This window comes from Odocoileus virginianus, chromosome 4 (assembly GCF_023699985.2).
Source record: "Odocoileus virginianus isolate 20LAN1187 ecotype Illinois chromosome 4, Ovbor_1.2, whole genome shotgun sequence".
NCBI lineage: Eukaryota > Metazoa > Chordata > Mammalia > Artiodactyla > Cervidae > Odocoileus > Odocoileus virginianus.
In genome coordinates, this window is record NC_069677.1 from 1,429,528 (window position 1) to 1,449,498 (window position 19,971).

Sequence of the window (19,971 nt, forward strand, 5' to 3'; positions counted from 1 at the left end):
GCAGCAGACATGGTTTCAAACCCTGGTCCAGGAAGATCTCACATGCCTCAGAGCAACAACTATGCCCACACACCACAACCATTGAGCCTGTGCTTTAGAGCCTGAGAGCCACAATTACTAAGCCCATGTGCCCTAGAACCCATGCTCTGCAATAAGAGAAGCCCCCAAAACGAGAAACCTGCACACTGCACCTAGAGAGTAGCCCTCACTCTCAACTAGAGAAAAGCCCACATAGCAGCGAAGACCCAGCATAGCCAAAAATAAGAGATAAATAAAATTATTTTTAAAAATTTTAAAAAATATAACGAAAGAAAAAAACCCCAAATCAAAACCCTTATTTTCTTTCCTGACTAAAGTGATGATGTATTCCCCATGGGTTAGGTCCCAGAGGAAAAGCATACAGAGCTCTGCAACAGAAGCATTTATTTAGTAAAACCTCTTAGTGATGCAGAGCTTGCAGCTATTGGGAGTAGAAAAAGAGATTTTCTGTTATGTAGGTTTATAAGATGACATCCTCTACTGGATTTTTTTTTAATACAAGTATTAACGCTTTGGGTTAAGTAGTTACTATAATATTAAGCAGTCTTTTGTACCTTGGTATTTCATTACTATTAAGTTTACATTTAAAAATATTTGTCACTTGTATATGCATGCATGCTAAGGTGCTTCAGTTTTGTCCCACTCTTTGAGGCCCCACGGGCCAGGCCCCTCTGTCTGTGGGATTCTCTAGGCAGGAACACTAGACTGGGTTGCTATGCCCTTTTCCAGAGGATCTTTCCAACCCAGGAATCAAACCTGTGTCTCTTTGTCTCCTGCATCACAGGTGGATTCTTTACCACTGAGCCACAGGGAAACCCATGTACAAATAAATAGTATGCCTATGTTTTAGTAAAAATATTTGGATTTGATTTTTTTCTAGGTCATGGTCTAGTTTTTCTGATTGTACAGGAAATCAGAAGTCTTTCTTGTGTGCTTTGTCCTTGACTTATGGTGTGACCATAGTATTGTTATTCATAGCTGAACTTTTCCACTTGTAGGGGATGAAACTTGTCACAGTCCTGGTCTATAGGTAAATCATGATGATTAATTAATGTTTCACTGTAAAAATTATTTTAAAATGCCCAAGAGGATTAATTAGTATGTTTATAACATATTCTGGCAACTTTGGAGAAGAGGCTTCCTGTAATACGTTGTCCTTTACAACATATCTTGAATTTTTTTCAAGCTAAAAATGATATTTTGGGTTTTCACTTTGGAAATTGGTGAAAAGATTAAACTCATTTTCCAATTTCTGTTGCATTAAAACATATTTTAGGAAATTAGAATTTTTAATTGATATCATTTGAAATATCTATGTCTCTGAACACTTTTAGACTTAATTATAAAGAATAGGAACTAACACTTTTGGCAGTATGCAGAGAGGACTACCTAACTTAAAAGCTCTTTTGCTACAAAGTACCTGGAAATTCTGGATGAAATGTTAGAAACATTATTTGTAATCAAATGCTTTTCTGGGCTCACAGGTAGCAAGGGAAATACCTAAGGGCTAAAGGAGAAGAGGGAACTGATTACCAGATTTGTGAGCACATGAATGTATGCCAAGGCAGCCCTGAGGAGTTCATTAGTCTCAGTAGCCAAAGGTTTAATGGCCACACCAGGGTGGGGGATGGTGCCTTGAATTTGTAGAAATTAGAACTGAGAACTCTTTATAAAGCCATGTCTCTTGAAGAGTTTTACCCTCTGTGGAAGGTCAGGTTGAAAACAAGGAAGCTTATCTGTCTAAATTTGGTCTTGGGTTGGTGGGAGAAACTGGGACTAACTGTAGTTCATCTTTCATGAAGTTTTGGGACTTGGATTTAATACTTTAAGAGTGAGCAGAAAGAAATTCAGTAAATAGCATGTTAGTCCCTCCAAAACTTCATGTCAAACTACCAGAGTGAGCTTCTATGACCCTAGTCATTACATTATTTTAATTACATTATTTCTCTGATCAAGATGTTACTTAGTAATAAGTAGTAGAGTAGTAAAATGGCCTAACGATAGTCAGTAAAAATAAGGGTGTGGAGTATTGACATCTGGAAAAAAGTGTGTGAAAGTGTTAATCACTCAGTCATGTCCAACTCTTTGCAACCCTAAGGGCTGTAGCCCACCAGGCTTCTCTGTCCATGGCATTCTCCAGGCAAGATTACTGGAGTGGGTAGCCATTCCCTTCTCCAAGGGGTTCTTCCCGACCCAGGGATTGAACCCAGGTCTTCTGCATTGCAGACAGATTCTTTACTGTCTGAGCCACCAGGAAAGCCCATTGACATCTGAACCAGCATTATAAGTACTTTAAACATTTCCCCCCTCTTACGTAGAATTAACACCTTCATTCTATCCCTACTAACTTTTCCTTTTTTTCCTCTTTTTTTTTTCCACTTGTAGTTTGAGATAAATACTATTTTTCCTTTAAAAATTGTTTTGTTTTTGGCTGTACCTCAGGGACCTTCATTCCCTGATCAGGGATTGCGCTCGTACCCTCTGCACTGGAAGTGAAGTTTTAACCATTGGACCACCAGGAAAGTCCCAAGATAACTTTAGATTCACCTGGTTCTAAGAAATAATGAGAGACTCTGTATGCTTTAAAAAGTTTTCCCTAATGGTAACATCCTGCAAAACTGTAGTACAGTATCATAGCTAGCATATTGATAGTGATAAGGTCAAGTTATGGAACATTTCTATCACAATAAACATCTTTTTTTTAAAATAGATTACAACCCTTTTATAGACACAACCACTTTCTTTCTTCTCCTTGCCCCTTCTTAACCCTTGGCAACTGCTAATCTGTTTTCCATTTCTGTAATTGTGTCATTTCAAGAATATTATATAAAGGGAATAGTACAGTTATGTAACACTTTATGTTGGCTGTTTTCACTCATCATATTTCCCTGGAGATCCATTCATTGTTTTCTGTACCAGTAGTTCATTCCTTTTTAATGCTAAGTAACATTCCATGGTATGGATGAATTCACCATTCATCCATTAAGAACACCTGGGCTGTTTCCAGTGTTTTATTATGATAAATACAGCTGCTGTAAACATTGATGTACAGGTGTTTGTGTGAACATAAGTTTTCCTCTGGGATATATGCCTAAGAGTGCAATTGCTGGGTTATCTGATAGTTGTATGTTTAGTTTTACAGAACTGCCAAGCTTTTCTAGAGTGCTATACCATTGTACATTCCCACTAGCAAAGTGTGAGAGATACAGTTTCTCTGCATTCTTGCCTCCTCACTGAGGGTTTTTATCATGAAAAGGGCCCTTTGTGTAAATCTGAATTTTAGAACATAGCCATACCTTGTTTTATTGTGTTTTACTTATTTGCATTTCACAGATACTACATTTTTTACAAATTGAAGTTTTGTATGAACCCTGTGTTGAGCAAGCCTATCAGTATCATTTTTCCAATAACATTTACTCACTTTGTGTTTCTGTGTCACAGTTTGGAACTTTTTCAATATTATATTTGTTATAGTGATCTGTGATCAATGATCTTTGATGTTACTATTTTAATTGTTTTGTGGTGAACTATAAGGAAAGTTATGACCAACCTAGATAGCATATTAAAAAGCAGAGACATTACTTTGCCAACAAAGGTCCGTCTGGTCAAGGCTATGGTTTTTCCAGTGGTCATGTATGGATGTGAGAGTTGGACTGTGAAGAAAGCTGAGTGCCGAAAAATTGATGCTTTTGAACTGTGGTATTGGAGAAGACTCTTGAGAGTCCCTTGGAGTGCAAGGAGATCCAATCAGTCCATCCTAAAGGAGATCAGTCCTGGGTGTTCCTTGGAAGGACTGATGCTGAAGCTGAAACTCCAATACTTTGGCCACCTCGTGTGAAGAGTTGACTCATTGGGAAAGACCCTGATGCTGGGAGGGATTGGGGGCAGGAGGAGAAGGGGATGACAGAGGATGAGATGGCTGGATGGCATCACCGACTCGATGGGCATGGGTTTGGGTAGACTCTGGGAGTTGGTGATGGACAGGGAGGGCTGGTGTGCTGCAATTCATGGGGTCGCAAAGAGTCGGACATGACTGAGCGACTGAACTGAACTGAACTGAACTAAGATGACCTCCTTGGTTGTGTGGTTTGTGGGATGTTAGTTCCTGGACCAGGGATTGAACCCACAACCTTGCCAGTGAAAGCTCAGAATTAACCACTGAACTGCCAGAGAATTCCCCAGCAGCAGGGTTTGAGAGGATTGACAGTAGCCCCTTGCACCAGGTTTTTTTTTTTTTTTTACCTTTGTCAGTCTTTTTAGAGATTTTCCAGTTTCACTGATAATTTTTAAAAAATTATCTCTCTTTTCACTGATACTCTATTTGTTTTTGTTTTTCTGTTTCATCGATTTCTGTTCTATATGTAATCTTTATTATATATACACTTTTTTGCTCATGTTGGGTTTATTTTGCTCTTCCTCTTCTAAGTTTTTGAGTTGGACAATGAGATTATTACTTTTCCTCTTTCCTAATGTGTTGCATTTAGTGCTATAAATTTGTTTCTTAGCTTTCATTGTGACCCACAGATGTTGATACATTGTATTTTCATTTTCATTCAGTTCAGTATGCTTTTTCATATCCCTTGAGGCTTTCTCTTTTATCCGTGGATTATTTAGGTATGTGTTTTTTAGTGTCCAAATGTTTGGAGATTTTTGTGCTCTCTTCCTGTTATTGATCTGTGGATTGATTTCATCGTGGTCAAACACACTCTATATAATTTCACTTCTCTTAATTTGTTGAGATATGGCTGAACATATATTCTATCTTAATACAGTGAAATATGAACAAAATGATGTGTGTTGTTTCTAGAAGGGGGCCTTAGAGTTAGTACATTATTTGCCATCTTCTTGTCCTAGGATGGTGGAGCCCTTATTAGCATATGTCCCTATGTAAGGACAGTGTGGAGCTAAGGCTTTTGCCAACCCACATTGTTCATTTACATTTAAACAAGACATAAACTCTTGTTCTTGTAAGCACTGAGACTTTGGGGTTTGCTTTTTGATACAGTACAATCTAGTCTTTATGACTAATGTACCAAATTATCTGTTGCCAAAACTGCCTTAAAAATCCGCTTCTGAGATTATGGTGTGAGCCCACAGATACTAATCACTGAGACTCTCCAGATCATTTTTGATTAGCTAGGTGTAAGCCATTAAGACTTTTGGACTGCACGATGCTAGTTTATTGAATTTTACTGTGTTTGCATTTAGAAATATGCACCAAAACTATTTGAATTACTTAGAGTGAGAGGATTGTTATTTTTTTGAAAATAATGTTAGAGAAAGAGGAAATTGGGACCTTTAAGGACAGATACTTAGCATTCTGATTATAATTATACAGTTAATAGTACTATATTATATACTCAAAAGTTGCTAAGAAACTAGATGTTAAATGTTCTCACCACAAAAAGAAATGATAATTATGGGATGTGATGGAGGTATTAGCTAGTGCTACAGTGGTAATCATATTGCAGTATATAAGTGTATTAATTAATACATTGTATACCTTAAGTTCATTCAAGTATATGAATAAAGAAAACTGTATAAATTCATACAGTTAAATGTCAATTTTTGGATCTTTTTAAAATGGATAAGATTTTTTAAAAATGGATAAAGACTTAATGTTTTCTTCCTAGAGTATGAACATTGCCTTCAGTGTAAAATAAAATGAAATAATTTTGAATAAATTATAATAGTTTTTCAAATTATGCAATTTATCTTATTAAATTTTTTAACAAATAATTTTTATTGCAGTATAGTTGCTTTATAATGTTGTATTAGTTTCTGCTGTATAACAAAGAAAATAAGTTATACATATACATATATCATCTCTTTTTTAGATTTCCTTCCCATTTAGGTCACCACAGAGCACTGAGTAGAGTTCCTTGGGTTATACAGTGTGTTCTTATTAGTTATTTATTTTATACATAGTAATGTTTATTTGTCAATCCCATTCTCCCTGTTTATTTCACCCTCTTACCCCCTTGGTAACTATAAGATTGTTTTCTACATCTGTGACTCTATCTCTGCTTTACAAATAAGTTCATCTGTACCATTTTTCTAGATTCTACATATAAGTGGTATTATATGATATTAGTCTTTCTCTTTCTAACTTATTTCACTCTGTGTGTCAACTTAAACTTTGAAATTTAATTTTTGTGTAATTTCAATTTTTATAAATTTTAAGAATTTTTAAAAATTTGAAAATAGAAAATTATACAAAGAAAAGTGAAATTCCTTATTTTCTTATCAACCAGAGAAAACTATTTTGAGATATTTGCATCATTTTTTCCTATGTGTGTGTGTGATCTTTTTTCTCCTTTGGTATAATTGGCATCAGTATGTTTTGTTGTTCAATTGCCAAGTTGTGTCTGACTGGCATGACTCCTCTATGCTCCGTTATCTCCTGGAGTTTGCTCAAATTCATGATCATTGAGTCAGTGATGCTATTAATGTCTAACCATGTCATCATCTGCCATCCTTTTCTCCTTTGGCCTTCAGTCTTTCCCAGCATCAGGGCCTTTTTCACTGAGTCAGCTCTTCGCATCAGGTGGCCAAAGTATTGGAGTTTCACCTTCCGCATGAGTCCTTCCAATGAAATGCAGGGTTGATTTTCTTTAGAATTGACTGGTTTGATCTCCTTGCAGTCCAAGGGACTCTCCAGCACCACAGTTCAAAAGCATCAATTCTTCAGTACTCACTGTTCCTTATGGTCAGCTCTCGCATCCATACATGACTACTGGAAAAACCATAGCTTTGACCATGTGGGCTTTTGTCAGCAAAGTGATGTCTCTGCTCTTTAATACGCTGTCTGGGTTTTTCAGAGCTTTCCTTCCAAAGAGCAAGCATCTTTTAATTTCATGGCTGAATCATTGTCTGCAATGATTTTGGAGCCCAAGAAAATAAACTCTGTTATTGCTTCCACTTTTCCCCCATTTGGGGGACCCCAAATGGCACCCCACTTCAGGTCCCATGAAGTGATGGGACCTGATGTCATGATCTTAGTTTTTTGAATGTTGAGTTTTAAGCTAGCTTTTTCACTCTCCTCTTTTACCCTCATCAAGAGGCTCTTTAGTTCCTCTTCCTCATGTATTGACTCCTTTATTGTTATGAACATATCTTAATCTCTAGTAATATTTCTTGCCTTAAAGTTTATTTCAGCTGATAGTGGTATAGGAACTCCAGTTTTCTTGCGATTACTGTTTGCATGATGTATATGTCCATTCTTTCACTTTCAGCCTCTTTGTGTTTTTGTATCTAGGTTGTGTATCTCTTGTGGACAGAGTATAGTTGGGTCTATTTGTATCCAGTTTGACAATCTCCGAGTTCAACTTATTTATATTTAATGTGTTTATAATATATATTTACATTTTAATTGGAAATTTACAAATTAATTGGAGATAACTTGGATTTACAAATAGCCATTTTGTTGTTTTCTCTGTATCTCATATATATTTTTGTTCCTCTGCTCCCCCTTTATGTGTCAAATAAATACTTTTTAGGATACCACTTCAGTTCCTCTTGATTTAAAAAATGTATTTGAGTGTTTTTAAAGGCTTGCTTGAGGGATTACAGTGTACATCATAACCTCTCACTGTACACTTCAGATTACTAACTTTATTCTGCTAAAATAGTGAATCTTTGTTCTATCCTATCTCCATTATCTCTCCCCTGCCTTTATATATATATGTCTCATATGTGTTTTATATATATGATACATATATATGTTTGTTCTGTGTGTGTATCAATTTTGCTTTAATGGGTCTAAGTCTGAATCTCTTGTCTTTATCTTATTTGGGATTCATTACTCTTCTTTGATTTGTACATTGTCCTCAAATTTTGAAAAATTTGACCAGTATTTACATATTTTTCTGCCTTCCTTTTCCTTCTGATACTCTCACTTAATGTTGCCACAGAGGTCTCTGAATCTCTTGTTTATTTTCTTCAAACTTTTTTGTTTCTGTTCTTCAAATTGGATACGTTTTATTCATCTGTCTTTAGTTCACTGATTCTTTCTCTGCCAGTTTGAAGCTTCTTTTTTTTTTTTTTTTTTAAATTTTGGTGATTATAGTTTTCAACTTCAGAATGTCAGGGTTTTTTTTTAATTAAAAAAAGTTATTCATTAAGATTCTCTGTTGAGATTCTGTACTTGTTGATATGAGTCACTGTCATCATACTCCTTAATTCTTTGAGTGTTGTTCTCATTAGTTCATTGAAGATATTTTAAATAATTGCTTTGATGTCTTTGCTAAATCCAGTATCTTGGAATCATGAAAGACTCTATTGCTTGCTTTTTCTCTTCTTAATATGAGTCACATTTTCCTATTTCTTTTTACGTTTCATATTTTTTTTGAAAATTAGAAACTTAGATAATGTATTGTAGCAGCTGTGGATTCTGATGGCATCCTTCCTGTCCCTAAAACTTGTCATTCCTGATTTTTGTTTAGAATTGCTCAGAGTAAATCTGTGAAATACATTTGTCCTGTGATGTGTAGAAACAATGATCTTTGCTCAATTTATTATCATTGTTGTTGTTTTGTTTTTAAGGTTAGTTTCCTGTGTCACTCCTTGTATCAGTCAGAAATTGTGCTTAAGTACAGAGAGCCACTAAGGCTTTCTGCTTCCGCTGACAGATCTGTGTATAGATTGGGTAGTGCATTCAAAATTCAGGTCATTTTAAAATTTGTCCCTATTTTTATGTTCCCTTGAGACTTCTTGTATCTCCATCTAGGTTTCTTGCTGAAAGTATTACTTTTGTTTCAGGTTTGGAGGACTTGTTAACAAAAGTCACTTGTTACACACAATAAACAATTTCAATATTTAATTGAGGATTAGTTGACTTAATTTCAATATACAGTCATTAAAAGAAAAGAGAAATAGAAACAATAGTGAAAAGTACAGCACATACATCACCAAATTGGGCCAACCAATGTGCATGTGTGTGTACTCAGTCCTGTCTGACTCTGCAACCCCATGGACTGAGCCTGCCTGGCTCCTCTGTTCATGGGGTTTTCCAGGTAAGAATACTGGAGTGAGTAGCCATTCCCTTCTCCAGGGGATCTTCTCAAACCAGGGATCAAACCCAGATCTCCTATACTGCAGGTGCATTCTTCACCAGGGAAGCCTGACCAACATGTAGACTTAAAAACAGCCCTAAGAAGTCCCATATAACAGCTATTTGAAGTCCCAGTTGGGAAAAGGTCCTGGGCACTGCATCCACTCCATGGATGAGACCTCAAATTGCAATTTCTGGGGTTCCCACTTATAATCCTAGACTGCAGACTGATATCATCAGTTTGCATGCAAAAATTCACCTTTGGTTTTATTTTAACATTTTTACAATGCTGTTTGTTTTATATTGTGAGTCATAGGATTTCATCAGACCTCGCTGCAGTTGGCAAGACCTCCAGGTACTCAAGAGTTCCAAGACCCACTCCCTTTCTTATCTAAAGTGCCGCTTGACTCTCTGTTCTTGCAGGCAAGCATGGAATTTGGTTAGTGTCCAGGCAGGTTAGAAGTAAAGTCAGGGGCCTGCTATCCTGCTTTTGAAGCCTGAACAAGACTTCCTCCATATTAATTTCCCTGATACCAGGAGTGTGTGGATAGTTTGGGATTTCTCCAATCTCTCTTGCACATGCTTGTAGCCCCTGTTTATCTAGGATTACATGATGAGTGTATTAAGTTCATCTATGGCTGCCTCTCCTCTACAATCTCTCTGTTAAGTCCCCTACTAATCTGACAGTCTGCTTGTTCTTGTCCTAATAGAGATTTCAACCTCACACTTGCTTGGATAGCTTCAGAAATTTTCCCTTCAATTCTGGGATAGGTTTTCTGTTTTCCACTCTGAATCAGCCCTGCTCTGTCAGCCTCACTGCTAGTTTTCATGGCCTGTTCCACCTTTGCAGAACTACTACACTGACCTAACTTGTGGGGAAGAATGAGTAATGGGAGCAGGCCCAGGAAAGAATGCCACGGACTTCTGATGTTCATACCCAGATTCAGTAGATTTTCCTGATGAAATATTTCTCATTTTATTGTATGCCTCTGGTCAATTTCCAGTCAATTGAGATGATTGTTTTTGACAGTTTTTTTTCCCCCCAGCTATATGTTGATTTTGCAGACTAGTTGCCAAAGTTCTCACTCCATCATCTTGGAAGCATCCTTTGCTTCTTTTTGGTTTTTTTTTTGAAATATTTATTTTATGTGGTTTTTCATATAAAGACATACAGAATATTGCACAAAAAGGGTATGATTTTAAAGTCCATTTTAATTTTATTTTCTAAGATACTACAATTCAGCTCATTTATAATTAAACAGAAAATTAATTTTTTATTGTTGCAGATTTCAAGTTCCACCTATAGAGACAGGAATGAAGAGTATAAAAGATAGTTCGCACATCTACCTGATACAGAGAAACTGATAGCAGGTAAAAAATAAAAAAAATCAAGAAGGTACAAAAACTCTTTTACTACCTCATCAAAATAGAGTTGATGAGTAATAATATTCATAGAATATTTTAGCCTTTATGCTCAGCAGAAACTGTTTTTCAAGATAAACAGCCTCTTATCATCTGTCATCAGACAATATAAAATGAAGTTGTATAGATATGTGTGTCATTGACACTGTATCTGGATAGTACAGTTATAGGTGGCTTTAGATTTCTACTTTGTAAATGTTTATACTTTCCAAATTTTATGCAATGAACAGGTTTATTATAGCAGTGAAGAAAAATACTAAAATTGTAAATTTTTTAAAAAGCACATATACATACTGAAAAATACAGACAAAATATTAACCAAAATTATATACCTATACAAATTAACCATCCCTCTAGATGGGTCCATCCTAGAGGAAATCAGTCCTGAAAATTCATTGGAAGGACTGATGCTAAAGCTTAAACTTCAATACTTTGGCCACCTGATATGAAGAACTGACTCCTTGGAAAAGACCCTGATGCTGGGAAAGATTGAAGGCAGGAGGAGAAGGGGATGAGAGGATGAGATGGTTGGATGGTATCACCGACTCTATGGACATGAGTTTGAGCAAGCTTCAGGAGTTGGTGATGGACAGGGAGGCCTGGTTGTGCTGCAGTCCAAGTGGTCGCAAAGAGTCAGACATGACTGAGCAACTGAACTGAACTGATACAAATTAAAATATATAATTGGGATCATTCTGTACAAATGGCTTTAATTTCTTAGATTTAACCACATACTAGATCACTGTCTTCTGAAACAGAGAATCTTTAACCTTTAATTTTAAAAAACAACTCACTGACATTTTAAATCCACAGTTTCATACTTTATAGGTTAGTTCAGTTAATATTTCTTAGTACTCAGTCTGTGCCAGAGACCATGATGTTTCTGAAGAACTTGGAGTCTCGTGGAAAAACATCATATATAAACAAATCACTGATTCAGGTTATATGAACAGTTTTAGCAAGGTACAGAAGTACTACCTGGCAATAAAGATTTAGTGTACACCACAGTATCCTTCTAACTGATCTCTCTCCTAGTCTTACATGCCTTCATTCTATTCAGGGCTATAGGTATAGTGGTTCTTCGAAGAAGCACATCTGATCAGTTTAAAACCCTTCATGAATGGCATTCCAATGACCTTAGAATAAAGCTTGACTGCCTTTCTATGTGGCCTTTTGTATATGTTAATTATCCTTTCATCTCTCTTCCTTTATCAAGTTCCCTTGAGTCTCTAGTCTTCTTTTATGTATGTCATTTCCTTTTTTGGAGGGGCTTTTTTACTTCATTTTACCTAGAACTGTTTTCCCTCTTCTATACCTGGTTGTCTTTTATTTATATATTTTAAAATATATATTAATGTATTATGTCTATTTGCATATATATTTTGTTTATATATTTCTCATTTAGGCATGCCTTTACTGTAAATTTGACTGGGTTGGTACAGCTCTTATATTCATCTACTGCTAACCAGAGTAACAGCAGTAGTAGTAGTAGTTAAAATGCAGAAACACTGAGCCCCCCAATGGACTCTTCATACCTTAGCTCTCCTGGCTTCTCTTGTAGGATTCCCAGGGCCTTCACATAATCCAGCAATGAAAGGTTTTATATCTGATACAGAAAGGTCCTGATCCAGCACTGGTTGGTGACCAGTGTTATTATTGTAAATATCACCTGTGGATAGATACCTCCAGTATGTACTCTTGTAGTGTCCTTCACACTCCTGAGTCCCTTGGACTGCAAGGAGATCAAACCAGTCAATCCTAAAGGAAATCAGTCCTGAATATTCATTGGAAGGATTGATGCTGAAGCTGAAACTCTAGTACTTTGGCTACCTGTTGGGAAGAACTGACTCATTGGAAAAGATCCTGATGCTGGGAAAGGTCAGGGCAGGAGGAGAAGGGGACAACAGAGGATGAGATGGTTGGATGGCATCAGTGACTTGATGGACAGGACTTTGAGCAAGCTCCGGGTTGGTGATGGACAGGCAAGTCTGGTGTTCTGCAGTCCATGGGATCACAAAGAGTTGGACACAACTGAGCAACTGAACTGAACTATTTATATTATTGGGCTTCCCAGGTGGTGCTTGTGGTAAAGAACCCACCTGCTAATGCAGGAGACATAAGACATTAAATCCCTGGGTCGGAAGATTCCCTGGAAGAGGGCACGACAACCCACTCCAGTATTCCTTTTTTTTTTTTTTTTCCATTTATTTTTATTAGTTGGAGGCTAATTACTTTACAACATTGCAGTGGTTTTTGTCATACATTGAAATGAATTAGCCATGGATTTACATGTATCCACTCCAGTATTCTTGCCTGGAGAATTCTATGGATAGAGGAGCCTGGTGGGCTACAGTCCATGGGGTCACAAAGAGTCGGACATGACTGTGACTAATATTTTCACTTTTATCTATATTATTTGCTATTGTAACCCTAGAACAAAGGTCAGTATTCGACATATTATAATGGGTACCCAGTGATTGAATGGATGGTTGATGGATAGAGAAATGAGGGAGTAAATGAATTATCAGTGTCACTTAAAATCAGCAGAATAGATGAGCTCAACCATGGATAACATATAGAGTTAAAGTAACACTAACAAAAGAATCATGGCATCAGTAGAAGAAGAAAATCCGGTAAAAATCAAATTTAGAAGGAAAGGTCAAATAATGTATGAAGATCCAGAAGAAAGTAGTAGCACAGTATTTTTGGGTATAAAGAGTTGTTAAGAATCATTATAGTTTAACAGTGTGAAATACAGATGAACTAAGTGAAAATAACAATTTGTGAAGTTGATCTAAAGTAACTATATAGAGGAAATATTCAGTGTTAAATGAGCATTTTAAAAAATGAAAAGAAAGTAGAATCAATAACCTAAGATTACACCTAATAAATCTATAAAAGATGAGGAAATTAAACCTAAAGCTACCAAAGGGAAAGAAATGATAAAGACTAGAGCATAAATTAATGAAATTGAAAACAGAGGAAAAAGAAGAGAAAATCAATGAAGCCAAAGCTGATTCTCTGAAAAAACTGATAAAATTGATAGGCCGAGAATCTGGCTAACCAAGAGAAATGATAGGTGACATGTATTACCAATATCAGCAATGGAAGAGGGTTCATCACTGCTGGTCCCCTGAATATTAAAAGGATAATAAAGAAATACTGTGAACAACTCTATGCCCATAATGCAATAATTTAGATAAAATAGACCAATTTCTTGAAAAACACAAACTGCCAAACCTCACACAAGAAGAAACATATAGCTGGAATAGCTCTATACCCATTAAAGAAATTAAATTTGCAGTTAAGAACCTTGCATAAAAAGCTCAATGTAGACAGTGTCAGTGGTGAATTTTTCAACCATTTATGTAAGAAATAGTATCATTCCTTCCAGAAAATAAGAAGGATCACTTCTCAACTCATTTTATGAGACTAGTGTTACCAAAATAACAAAACCAGACAGAGACATTCTAGGAAGAGACCAATATCTGTCATGAACATAGAAATAAAGAGTTGAAACAAAATATTAGCATATGAGATTCAGCAATTTATAAGATTATGGATTATGACCAAGTGAGTTTCATTCCAGGAATGCATGGCTAGTTCAGCATGTTAAAAAAAAGAAAAATCAGTCAATATATTTTATCATCCTAGACCAAATATGAAGAACCATATAATCATCTCAATAGATGCAGAAAAAGTATTTGACAGAATTCAACATTCTTTCATAATAAATCTCTCAACAAGTTAGAAATAGAACTTATTCTACTTCCTTAGAAGAAACTATGAAAAAGCTCCAGCTAACATTGTACTTAATGATGAGAGACTGAATGCCTTCTACATAAAATTAGAAACTAGGTAAAGATGTCTTCTCTCACTATTCTTACTCAACATTTTACTAGAAGTTTAAGTGCAGTTAGTGCAGTAGACTTCAAATAAAAGGCACATACATTAGGAGAATAGGAAATAGAAACGAACTTTATTGCCAATAGACATGATTATTCATTTAGAAAATCTCAGATAATCTACAAAAACTTCTAGATTTAATGAATGAATTTAGTGGTGTCTCGGTGGTAAAGAATCTGCCTGCCAGTGAAGGAGATGCAGATTTGATCCCTGGGTCGGGAAGATCCCCTGGAGAAGGAAAGGGGAACCACTCCAGTGTTCTTGCCTGGGTGATCCCATAGACAGAGGAACTTGGCAGGCTGCAGTCCATAGGGTCACAAAAGAGTTGGACACAACTTAGCGACTAAACAATGATAACAGAATTGAAAATCATTTGAAGATAAAAGAAACATGTATATACACTGGCAAAGAACAATTGGAATTCAAATTTTAAAAATAACATTTACATCAGAACTTCCCAATAATGAAGTAAGTAGGTGTAAATCTAACAAATATATAGGTTCTATATGCTAACAAATGTAACACATTAACAAAAGAAGTCTAAATAAATGTTAATAGATTAGAAGACTCAAAGTTGCTGAGGTCTCAGTTCTCTCAAATGAAAAATCCCAGAATACTTTTTCATAGATGAGGAAATAGATAAACTGATTTTAAAATTTGCATGGAAAAAACAAAGGATTTAGAATAGCCAAAATAATTCTGAAAAAGAAGAACAAAGCTGGAAGACATACATTACTCAATTTCAAGACTTACTAGGGATCTACAGTAATCAAGACAGTCTGAGATTTGCCAAGGATAGACATTTAGATAAATGGAACAGAAAATAGCTCAGATATAAATTCATACAAATATTGTGAACTTAGTTTTGACAAAGGTGCAAATGCAAAGATAATTTAATGGAGAAAAATTCATCTTCAACAAATGGTGCTGGAACAATTAGATGTCCATATGCAGAAAAATGAATGAACTTTGATGCAAAACTCACACTAGTTACAGAATTTACCTCAAAATGGATCATAGAACTAAATGTAAAACTGTAGAATTTGTAGAAGAAAACATCTGGGTTTTTTTTCCTAGAGGAAATCTCTGTTTGGATTTGATGATGAATCTTTAGATGTAACACCGATAGAATGATTCATACAAGAAAGAATCAATAAGTTGTACTTTATCAAAATTAAAATCTCTTGCTATGCAAAAGATACATTTTAGAGGGTGAAAATATAAGACACAAACAGGGAGAAAATAGTTGTTAATTACATATCTGATTAAAAAAACAAACACACACGTCTATCCACAATAGAAATTATTCTTAAAAGTTAACACTAAGAACACAAACAACCCTATTAAAAAATGGGCAGATTAGCTTTTTGCAGTGGGTTTGCCGCCAGGACACAGGTGTCATGAAAACCACCATTAAACCTAAGCAAAAATGGGAGAGGAAAAGACCCACATCAACATTGTTGTCATTGGGCATGTAGATTCAGGGAAGTCTACCATGACTGGCCATCTGATCTACAAATATGGCGGGATCAATGAGAACAATTGAAAAGTTCAAGAAGGAGGCTGCCAAGATGAAAAAGGGCTCCTTCAAGTATGCCTGGGTCTTGGACAAACTGGAAGTTGAACATGAGCAATGTATCACCATTGATATCTCCCTGTGGAAATTTGAGACCAGCAAGTACTACGTTACATCATTGATGCCCCAGGACACAGAGACTTCATCAAAAACATAATTACAGGCACATCCCAGGCTGACTGTGCTGTCCTGATTGCTGCTGCTGGTGTTGGTGAATTTGAAGCTGGTATCTCCAAGAACGGGCAGACCCGTGAGCATGCCCTTCTGGCTTACACTCTGGGTGTGAAAGAGCTAATTGTTGGAGTTAACAAAATGGATTCCACTGAGCCACCCTACAGCCAGCAGAGATACAAGGAAATTGTTAAGGAAGTCAGCACCTACATTAAGAAAATCGTCTACAACCCTGACACAGTAGCATTGGTGCCAATTTCTGGCTGGAATGGTGACAACATACTGGAGCCAAGGGTTAACATGTCGGAGCCAAGTGCTAACCTGCCATGGTTCAAGGATGGAAAGTCACTCGTAAGGATGGCAATGCCAGTGTAACCACCCTGCTTGAAGCTCTGGATTGCATCCTGCCACCAACTCACCCAACTGACAAACCCCTGCGTTTGCCCCTCCAGGATGTCTATAAAATTGGTGGTATCAGTACTGTCCCTGTGGGTTGGGTGGAGACTGGTGTTCTCAAACCTGGCATGGCGGTCACCTTTGCTCCAATCAATGTAACAACTAAAGTGAAGTCTGTAGAAATGCACCATGAAGCATTGAGTGAAGCCCTTCCTGGGGACAATGTGGGTTTCAATGTCAAAAACGTATCTGTCAAAGATGTTTGTTGTGGCAATGTGACTGTTGACAGCAAAAATGACCCACCAGTGGAAGCAGCTGGCTTCACAGCTCAGGTGATTATTTGGAACCATTCAGGCCAAATCAGTGCTGGATATGCACCTGTGCTGGATTGTCCCACAGCTCACATTGCTTGCAAGTTTGCTGAGCTGAAGGAGAAAATTGATTGATTGTCATTCTGGGAGAAAGCTGGAAGATGGCCCTAAATTCTTGAAATGTGGTGATGCTACCATCATTGATATGGTTCCTGGCAAGCCCATGTGTGTCGAGAGCTTCTCTGACTATCCTCCCCAGGGCCATTTTTCTGTGAATGACGTGAGACAGACAGTCGCTGTGGGTGTCATTAAAGCAGTGGACAAGAAGGCAGCTGGAGCTGGCAAGGTCACCAAGTCTGCCCAGATAGCTCAGAAGGCTAAATGAATATTATCCCCAATACCTGCCACCCCAGTATTAATCAGTGTTGGAAGAACGGTCTCAAAACTGTTTGTCTCAATTGGCCATTTAAATTTAGTAGTCAAAGACTGGTTAATGACAACAATGCATCATAAAACCTTCAGAAGGAAAGGAGAATGTTTTTGTGGTCCATATGTTTTGTGTGTGGCAGCTTAAGTTATTTATTTTTAAAATCAGTACTTTTTAATGAAAACAACTTGACCAAAAATCTGTCACAGAATTTGATACCCATTAAAAAAAAGTTTAATGAGAAAAAAGGGGGGGGGGCTGATTCTTTACCAGAGGAGATACATGGATAGCAAATAAGCATATGAAAAATTGCACACTATCATAGGAAAATACAGATTAAAAGCACAATTAAATAAATTACATATCTAATAGAATTGCTAAAATTGAACACTAAAACAATGGACAACACCAAGTGATGATGAGGCTTCAAAGATGTAAAACTCCACTGTGTTGGAAGATGTGGGTGAGTTTGACCGACCTCTACCATAGAGAACTCACCAGTCAGTTACCTGATATTGGTCCTGTTTTAGCTGTCACTCTTTGTGATTCTCAGTATGGAGTCTTTCTGGAGTGGCATAGCTTCAACCTTCTCGTGTATTTTTTGAGCTGAGACTTTCTCCACACTGTGGCTTATCCATTCGTGTCCAGTTTCTCTCTCTTAAAATTTATCAAAACTTCTAGTCAACCAATGTACCCACCCATTCTATCTACCCCTCAGCATTGCAAAAGGAACAGAACTAGACACTCGTGTCAACTTATATCAGAAGTTCCATGGACTAGATTTGTTCTATGTACTATTCACACTTCTAAATATGATTGTTGCTTTGAATGTATTCTCTTGGGAGAATGTATACTTTTTATAGTGACATCATTGCTCAAAACATTTTTTAATGTCTCTGATTAAATGAGTGAACAAGGTAGATTTTTACCCTAGAAAATGTTGCACTGGGGAAATATAATTAGAAACAAAATATCCTACCCACCCAGAAAACCTCTCTACAAAAGTAAAAGAGAAAGAAAACATTTGGTTTTATTATTGAATAAACATTGAATTAGAATGTGATGGACATCATAAGCAATCTGCAAAAGAGAGTGTGAAGGCAGAAAGAAATTTCCTGTTTTTATGTAGGCAGGCAGATACAACCATTACACATATTCTAAAGATAAGTAAAAACTAGCCCTCAAGTTAGAAGACTTGACAGCGCCATGTGTCATATCAGTTTATCCTAAATTCATCTGGTAATCGGGGCAGCTGTGTTAGCTAATTGGCTTTATCCAAAGGGAAAATAAACTCACTTCTTAAAGACAGGAGTTAGTTTGCAACTTGAATCAAGGCACCCATGGAAAGAACCCACTCAGAGAAACTAGGAGATGGGGTCTTATCATCCCTGTTGTTTACATTTGAAAGAGATGGCTCCCAGATCTTGGAGGAAACATCTGGGTTATAAAACTGGCAAGAAGCTTATTTTGCTTTTTAAAAGATTCACATCTCACAGGTGCAAAGAAAAAATTTACAAGCTTTCTAAGGAAAATGCTCTAAAGAGAGGAGGGGGATCTCTTTCCCTTTTTTTTCACCAGAGAAAGTTAATTTTTTCTTTTTCTTTTTGCATCTGCCCTTACAGTTTGCTCAGGTAAAAAGCAAAGGAAGAAAACAAAAACAAAAAATCAGCAATGTAAAGTATAATAAAATTCGGATGGTTATCTTTTGTAGTTTATGTACTAAATTATAATAGAAAGCAATTCTAAAAATGTTGTTCCAAAGAGTCTTGCTTAAGCAATATCAACTTTCTTGGACTCCCAAAGAGGTAGGAGATATATGGGCTTCTGATTGGAAATTTACAATCAGCCACCCTTCTGCTTTCATTTCTTGAGATAAGAGTTAGGTGGGCTTCAGCTGAGGAACTTACAACTAATAAAAACAGAGTAAATAGCCAGTCTTTGTCTCTTACCTCAAGGAAATAATCATGGCAAGAACAAAGAAAGGACAAAACCCTGTCTGATAAGGGAGACACTACACACGCGCAGAAAGGCTCCTTGGAGTAAAAAGTCAGAGGATAATTCGAGGCCATAATGAGTCATGCTCCTTCCAGAAGCTTTCACTTCGAGATCCATCTTGGCTAGGGTGTGCGTGTACACCCCAGGGAGGGTCCTGAGACAAATTAACTAGGAGGGACAAAGCAAGGTGATTGGCCTGAGGGAAGATGAAGATCCGGAAGACTGCCCCTTTATAAAGGATTTAAACTTACCAGAAGGTGCGACTTTATCTCTGAGCTAGTCCCTGTGCCTTTCTGCATGTACTTTTCAATAAACTTTTTACTTTACTCTTTTCCGCCTCCTTGCCTGAATTTTTTTTCAATAAACTTTACTTTACTCTTTTCCACCTCCTTGCCTGAATTTTTTTTTTCAATAAACTTTTTGCTTTACTCTTTTCTGCCTCCTTGCCTGAATTCGTTCTTGACTAGGCAGGCAAGACTAGGGACCTTAGCCCTAACTTCTGGCTCCTGTGGCCCAGTGGTTAGGTCTTGGAAACTAGGAGCCTGCTTTCACCTACCTTTTGCTGCCACTTGCTGCAAGCTGCCACTTACTGCTACTCGCATCTGAAATCAATTGCTGCTAGAAAAGAGTACTTTGGGATGTGTATTTCCCGCCACTGTTGTTTAAAAAACACATT

The 19,971-nt window shown here is 36.8% G+C and overlaps 1 protein-coding gene and 1 pseudogene across 1 annotated transcript in view; both read left to right on the top strand.

The window, feature by feature from the left end:
• Positions 1–19,971, top strand: part of GRAMD1C (GRAM domain containing 1C) — a 106,761-nt gene that overhangs the window by 17,385 nt on the left and 69,405 nt on the right. Inside the window, 2 exon segments of the mRNA XM_070465965.1 lie at positions 1,234–1,243; positions 10,378–10,462. Coding sequence (XP_070322066.1) covers positions 1,234–1,243; positions 10,378–10,462 — 95 coding nt within the window.
• Positions 12,321–19,626, top strand: LOC139034707 (elongation factor 1-alpha 1 pseudogene; annotated as a pseudogene).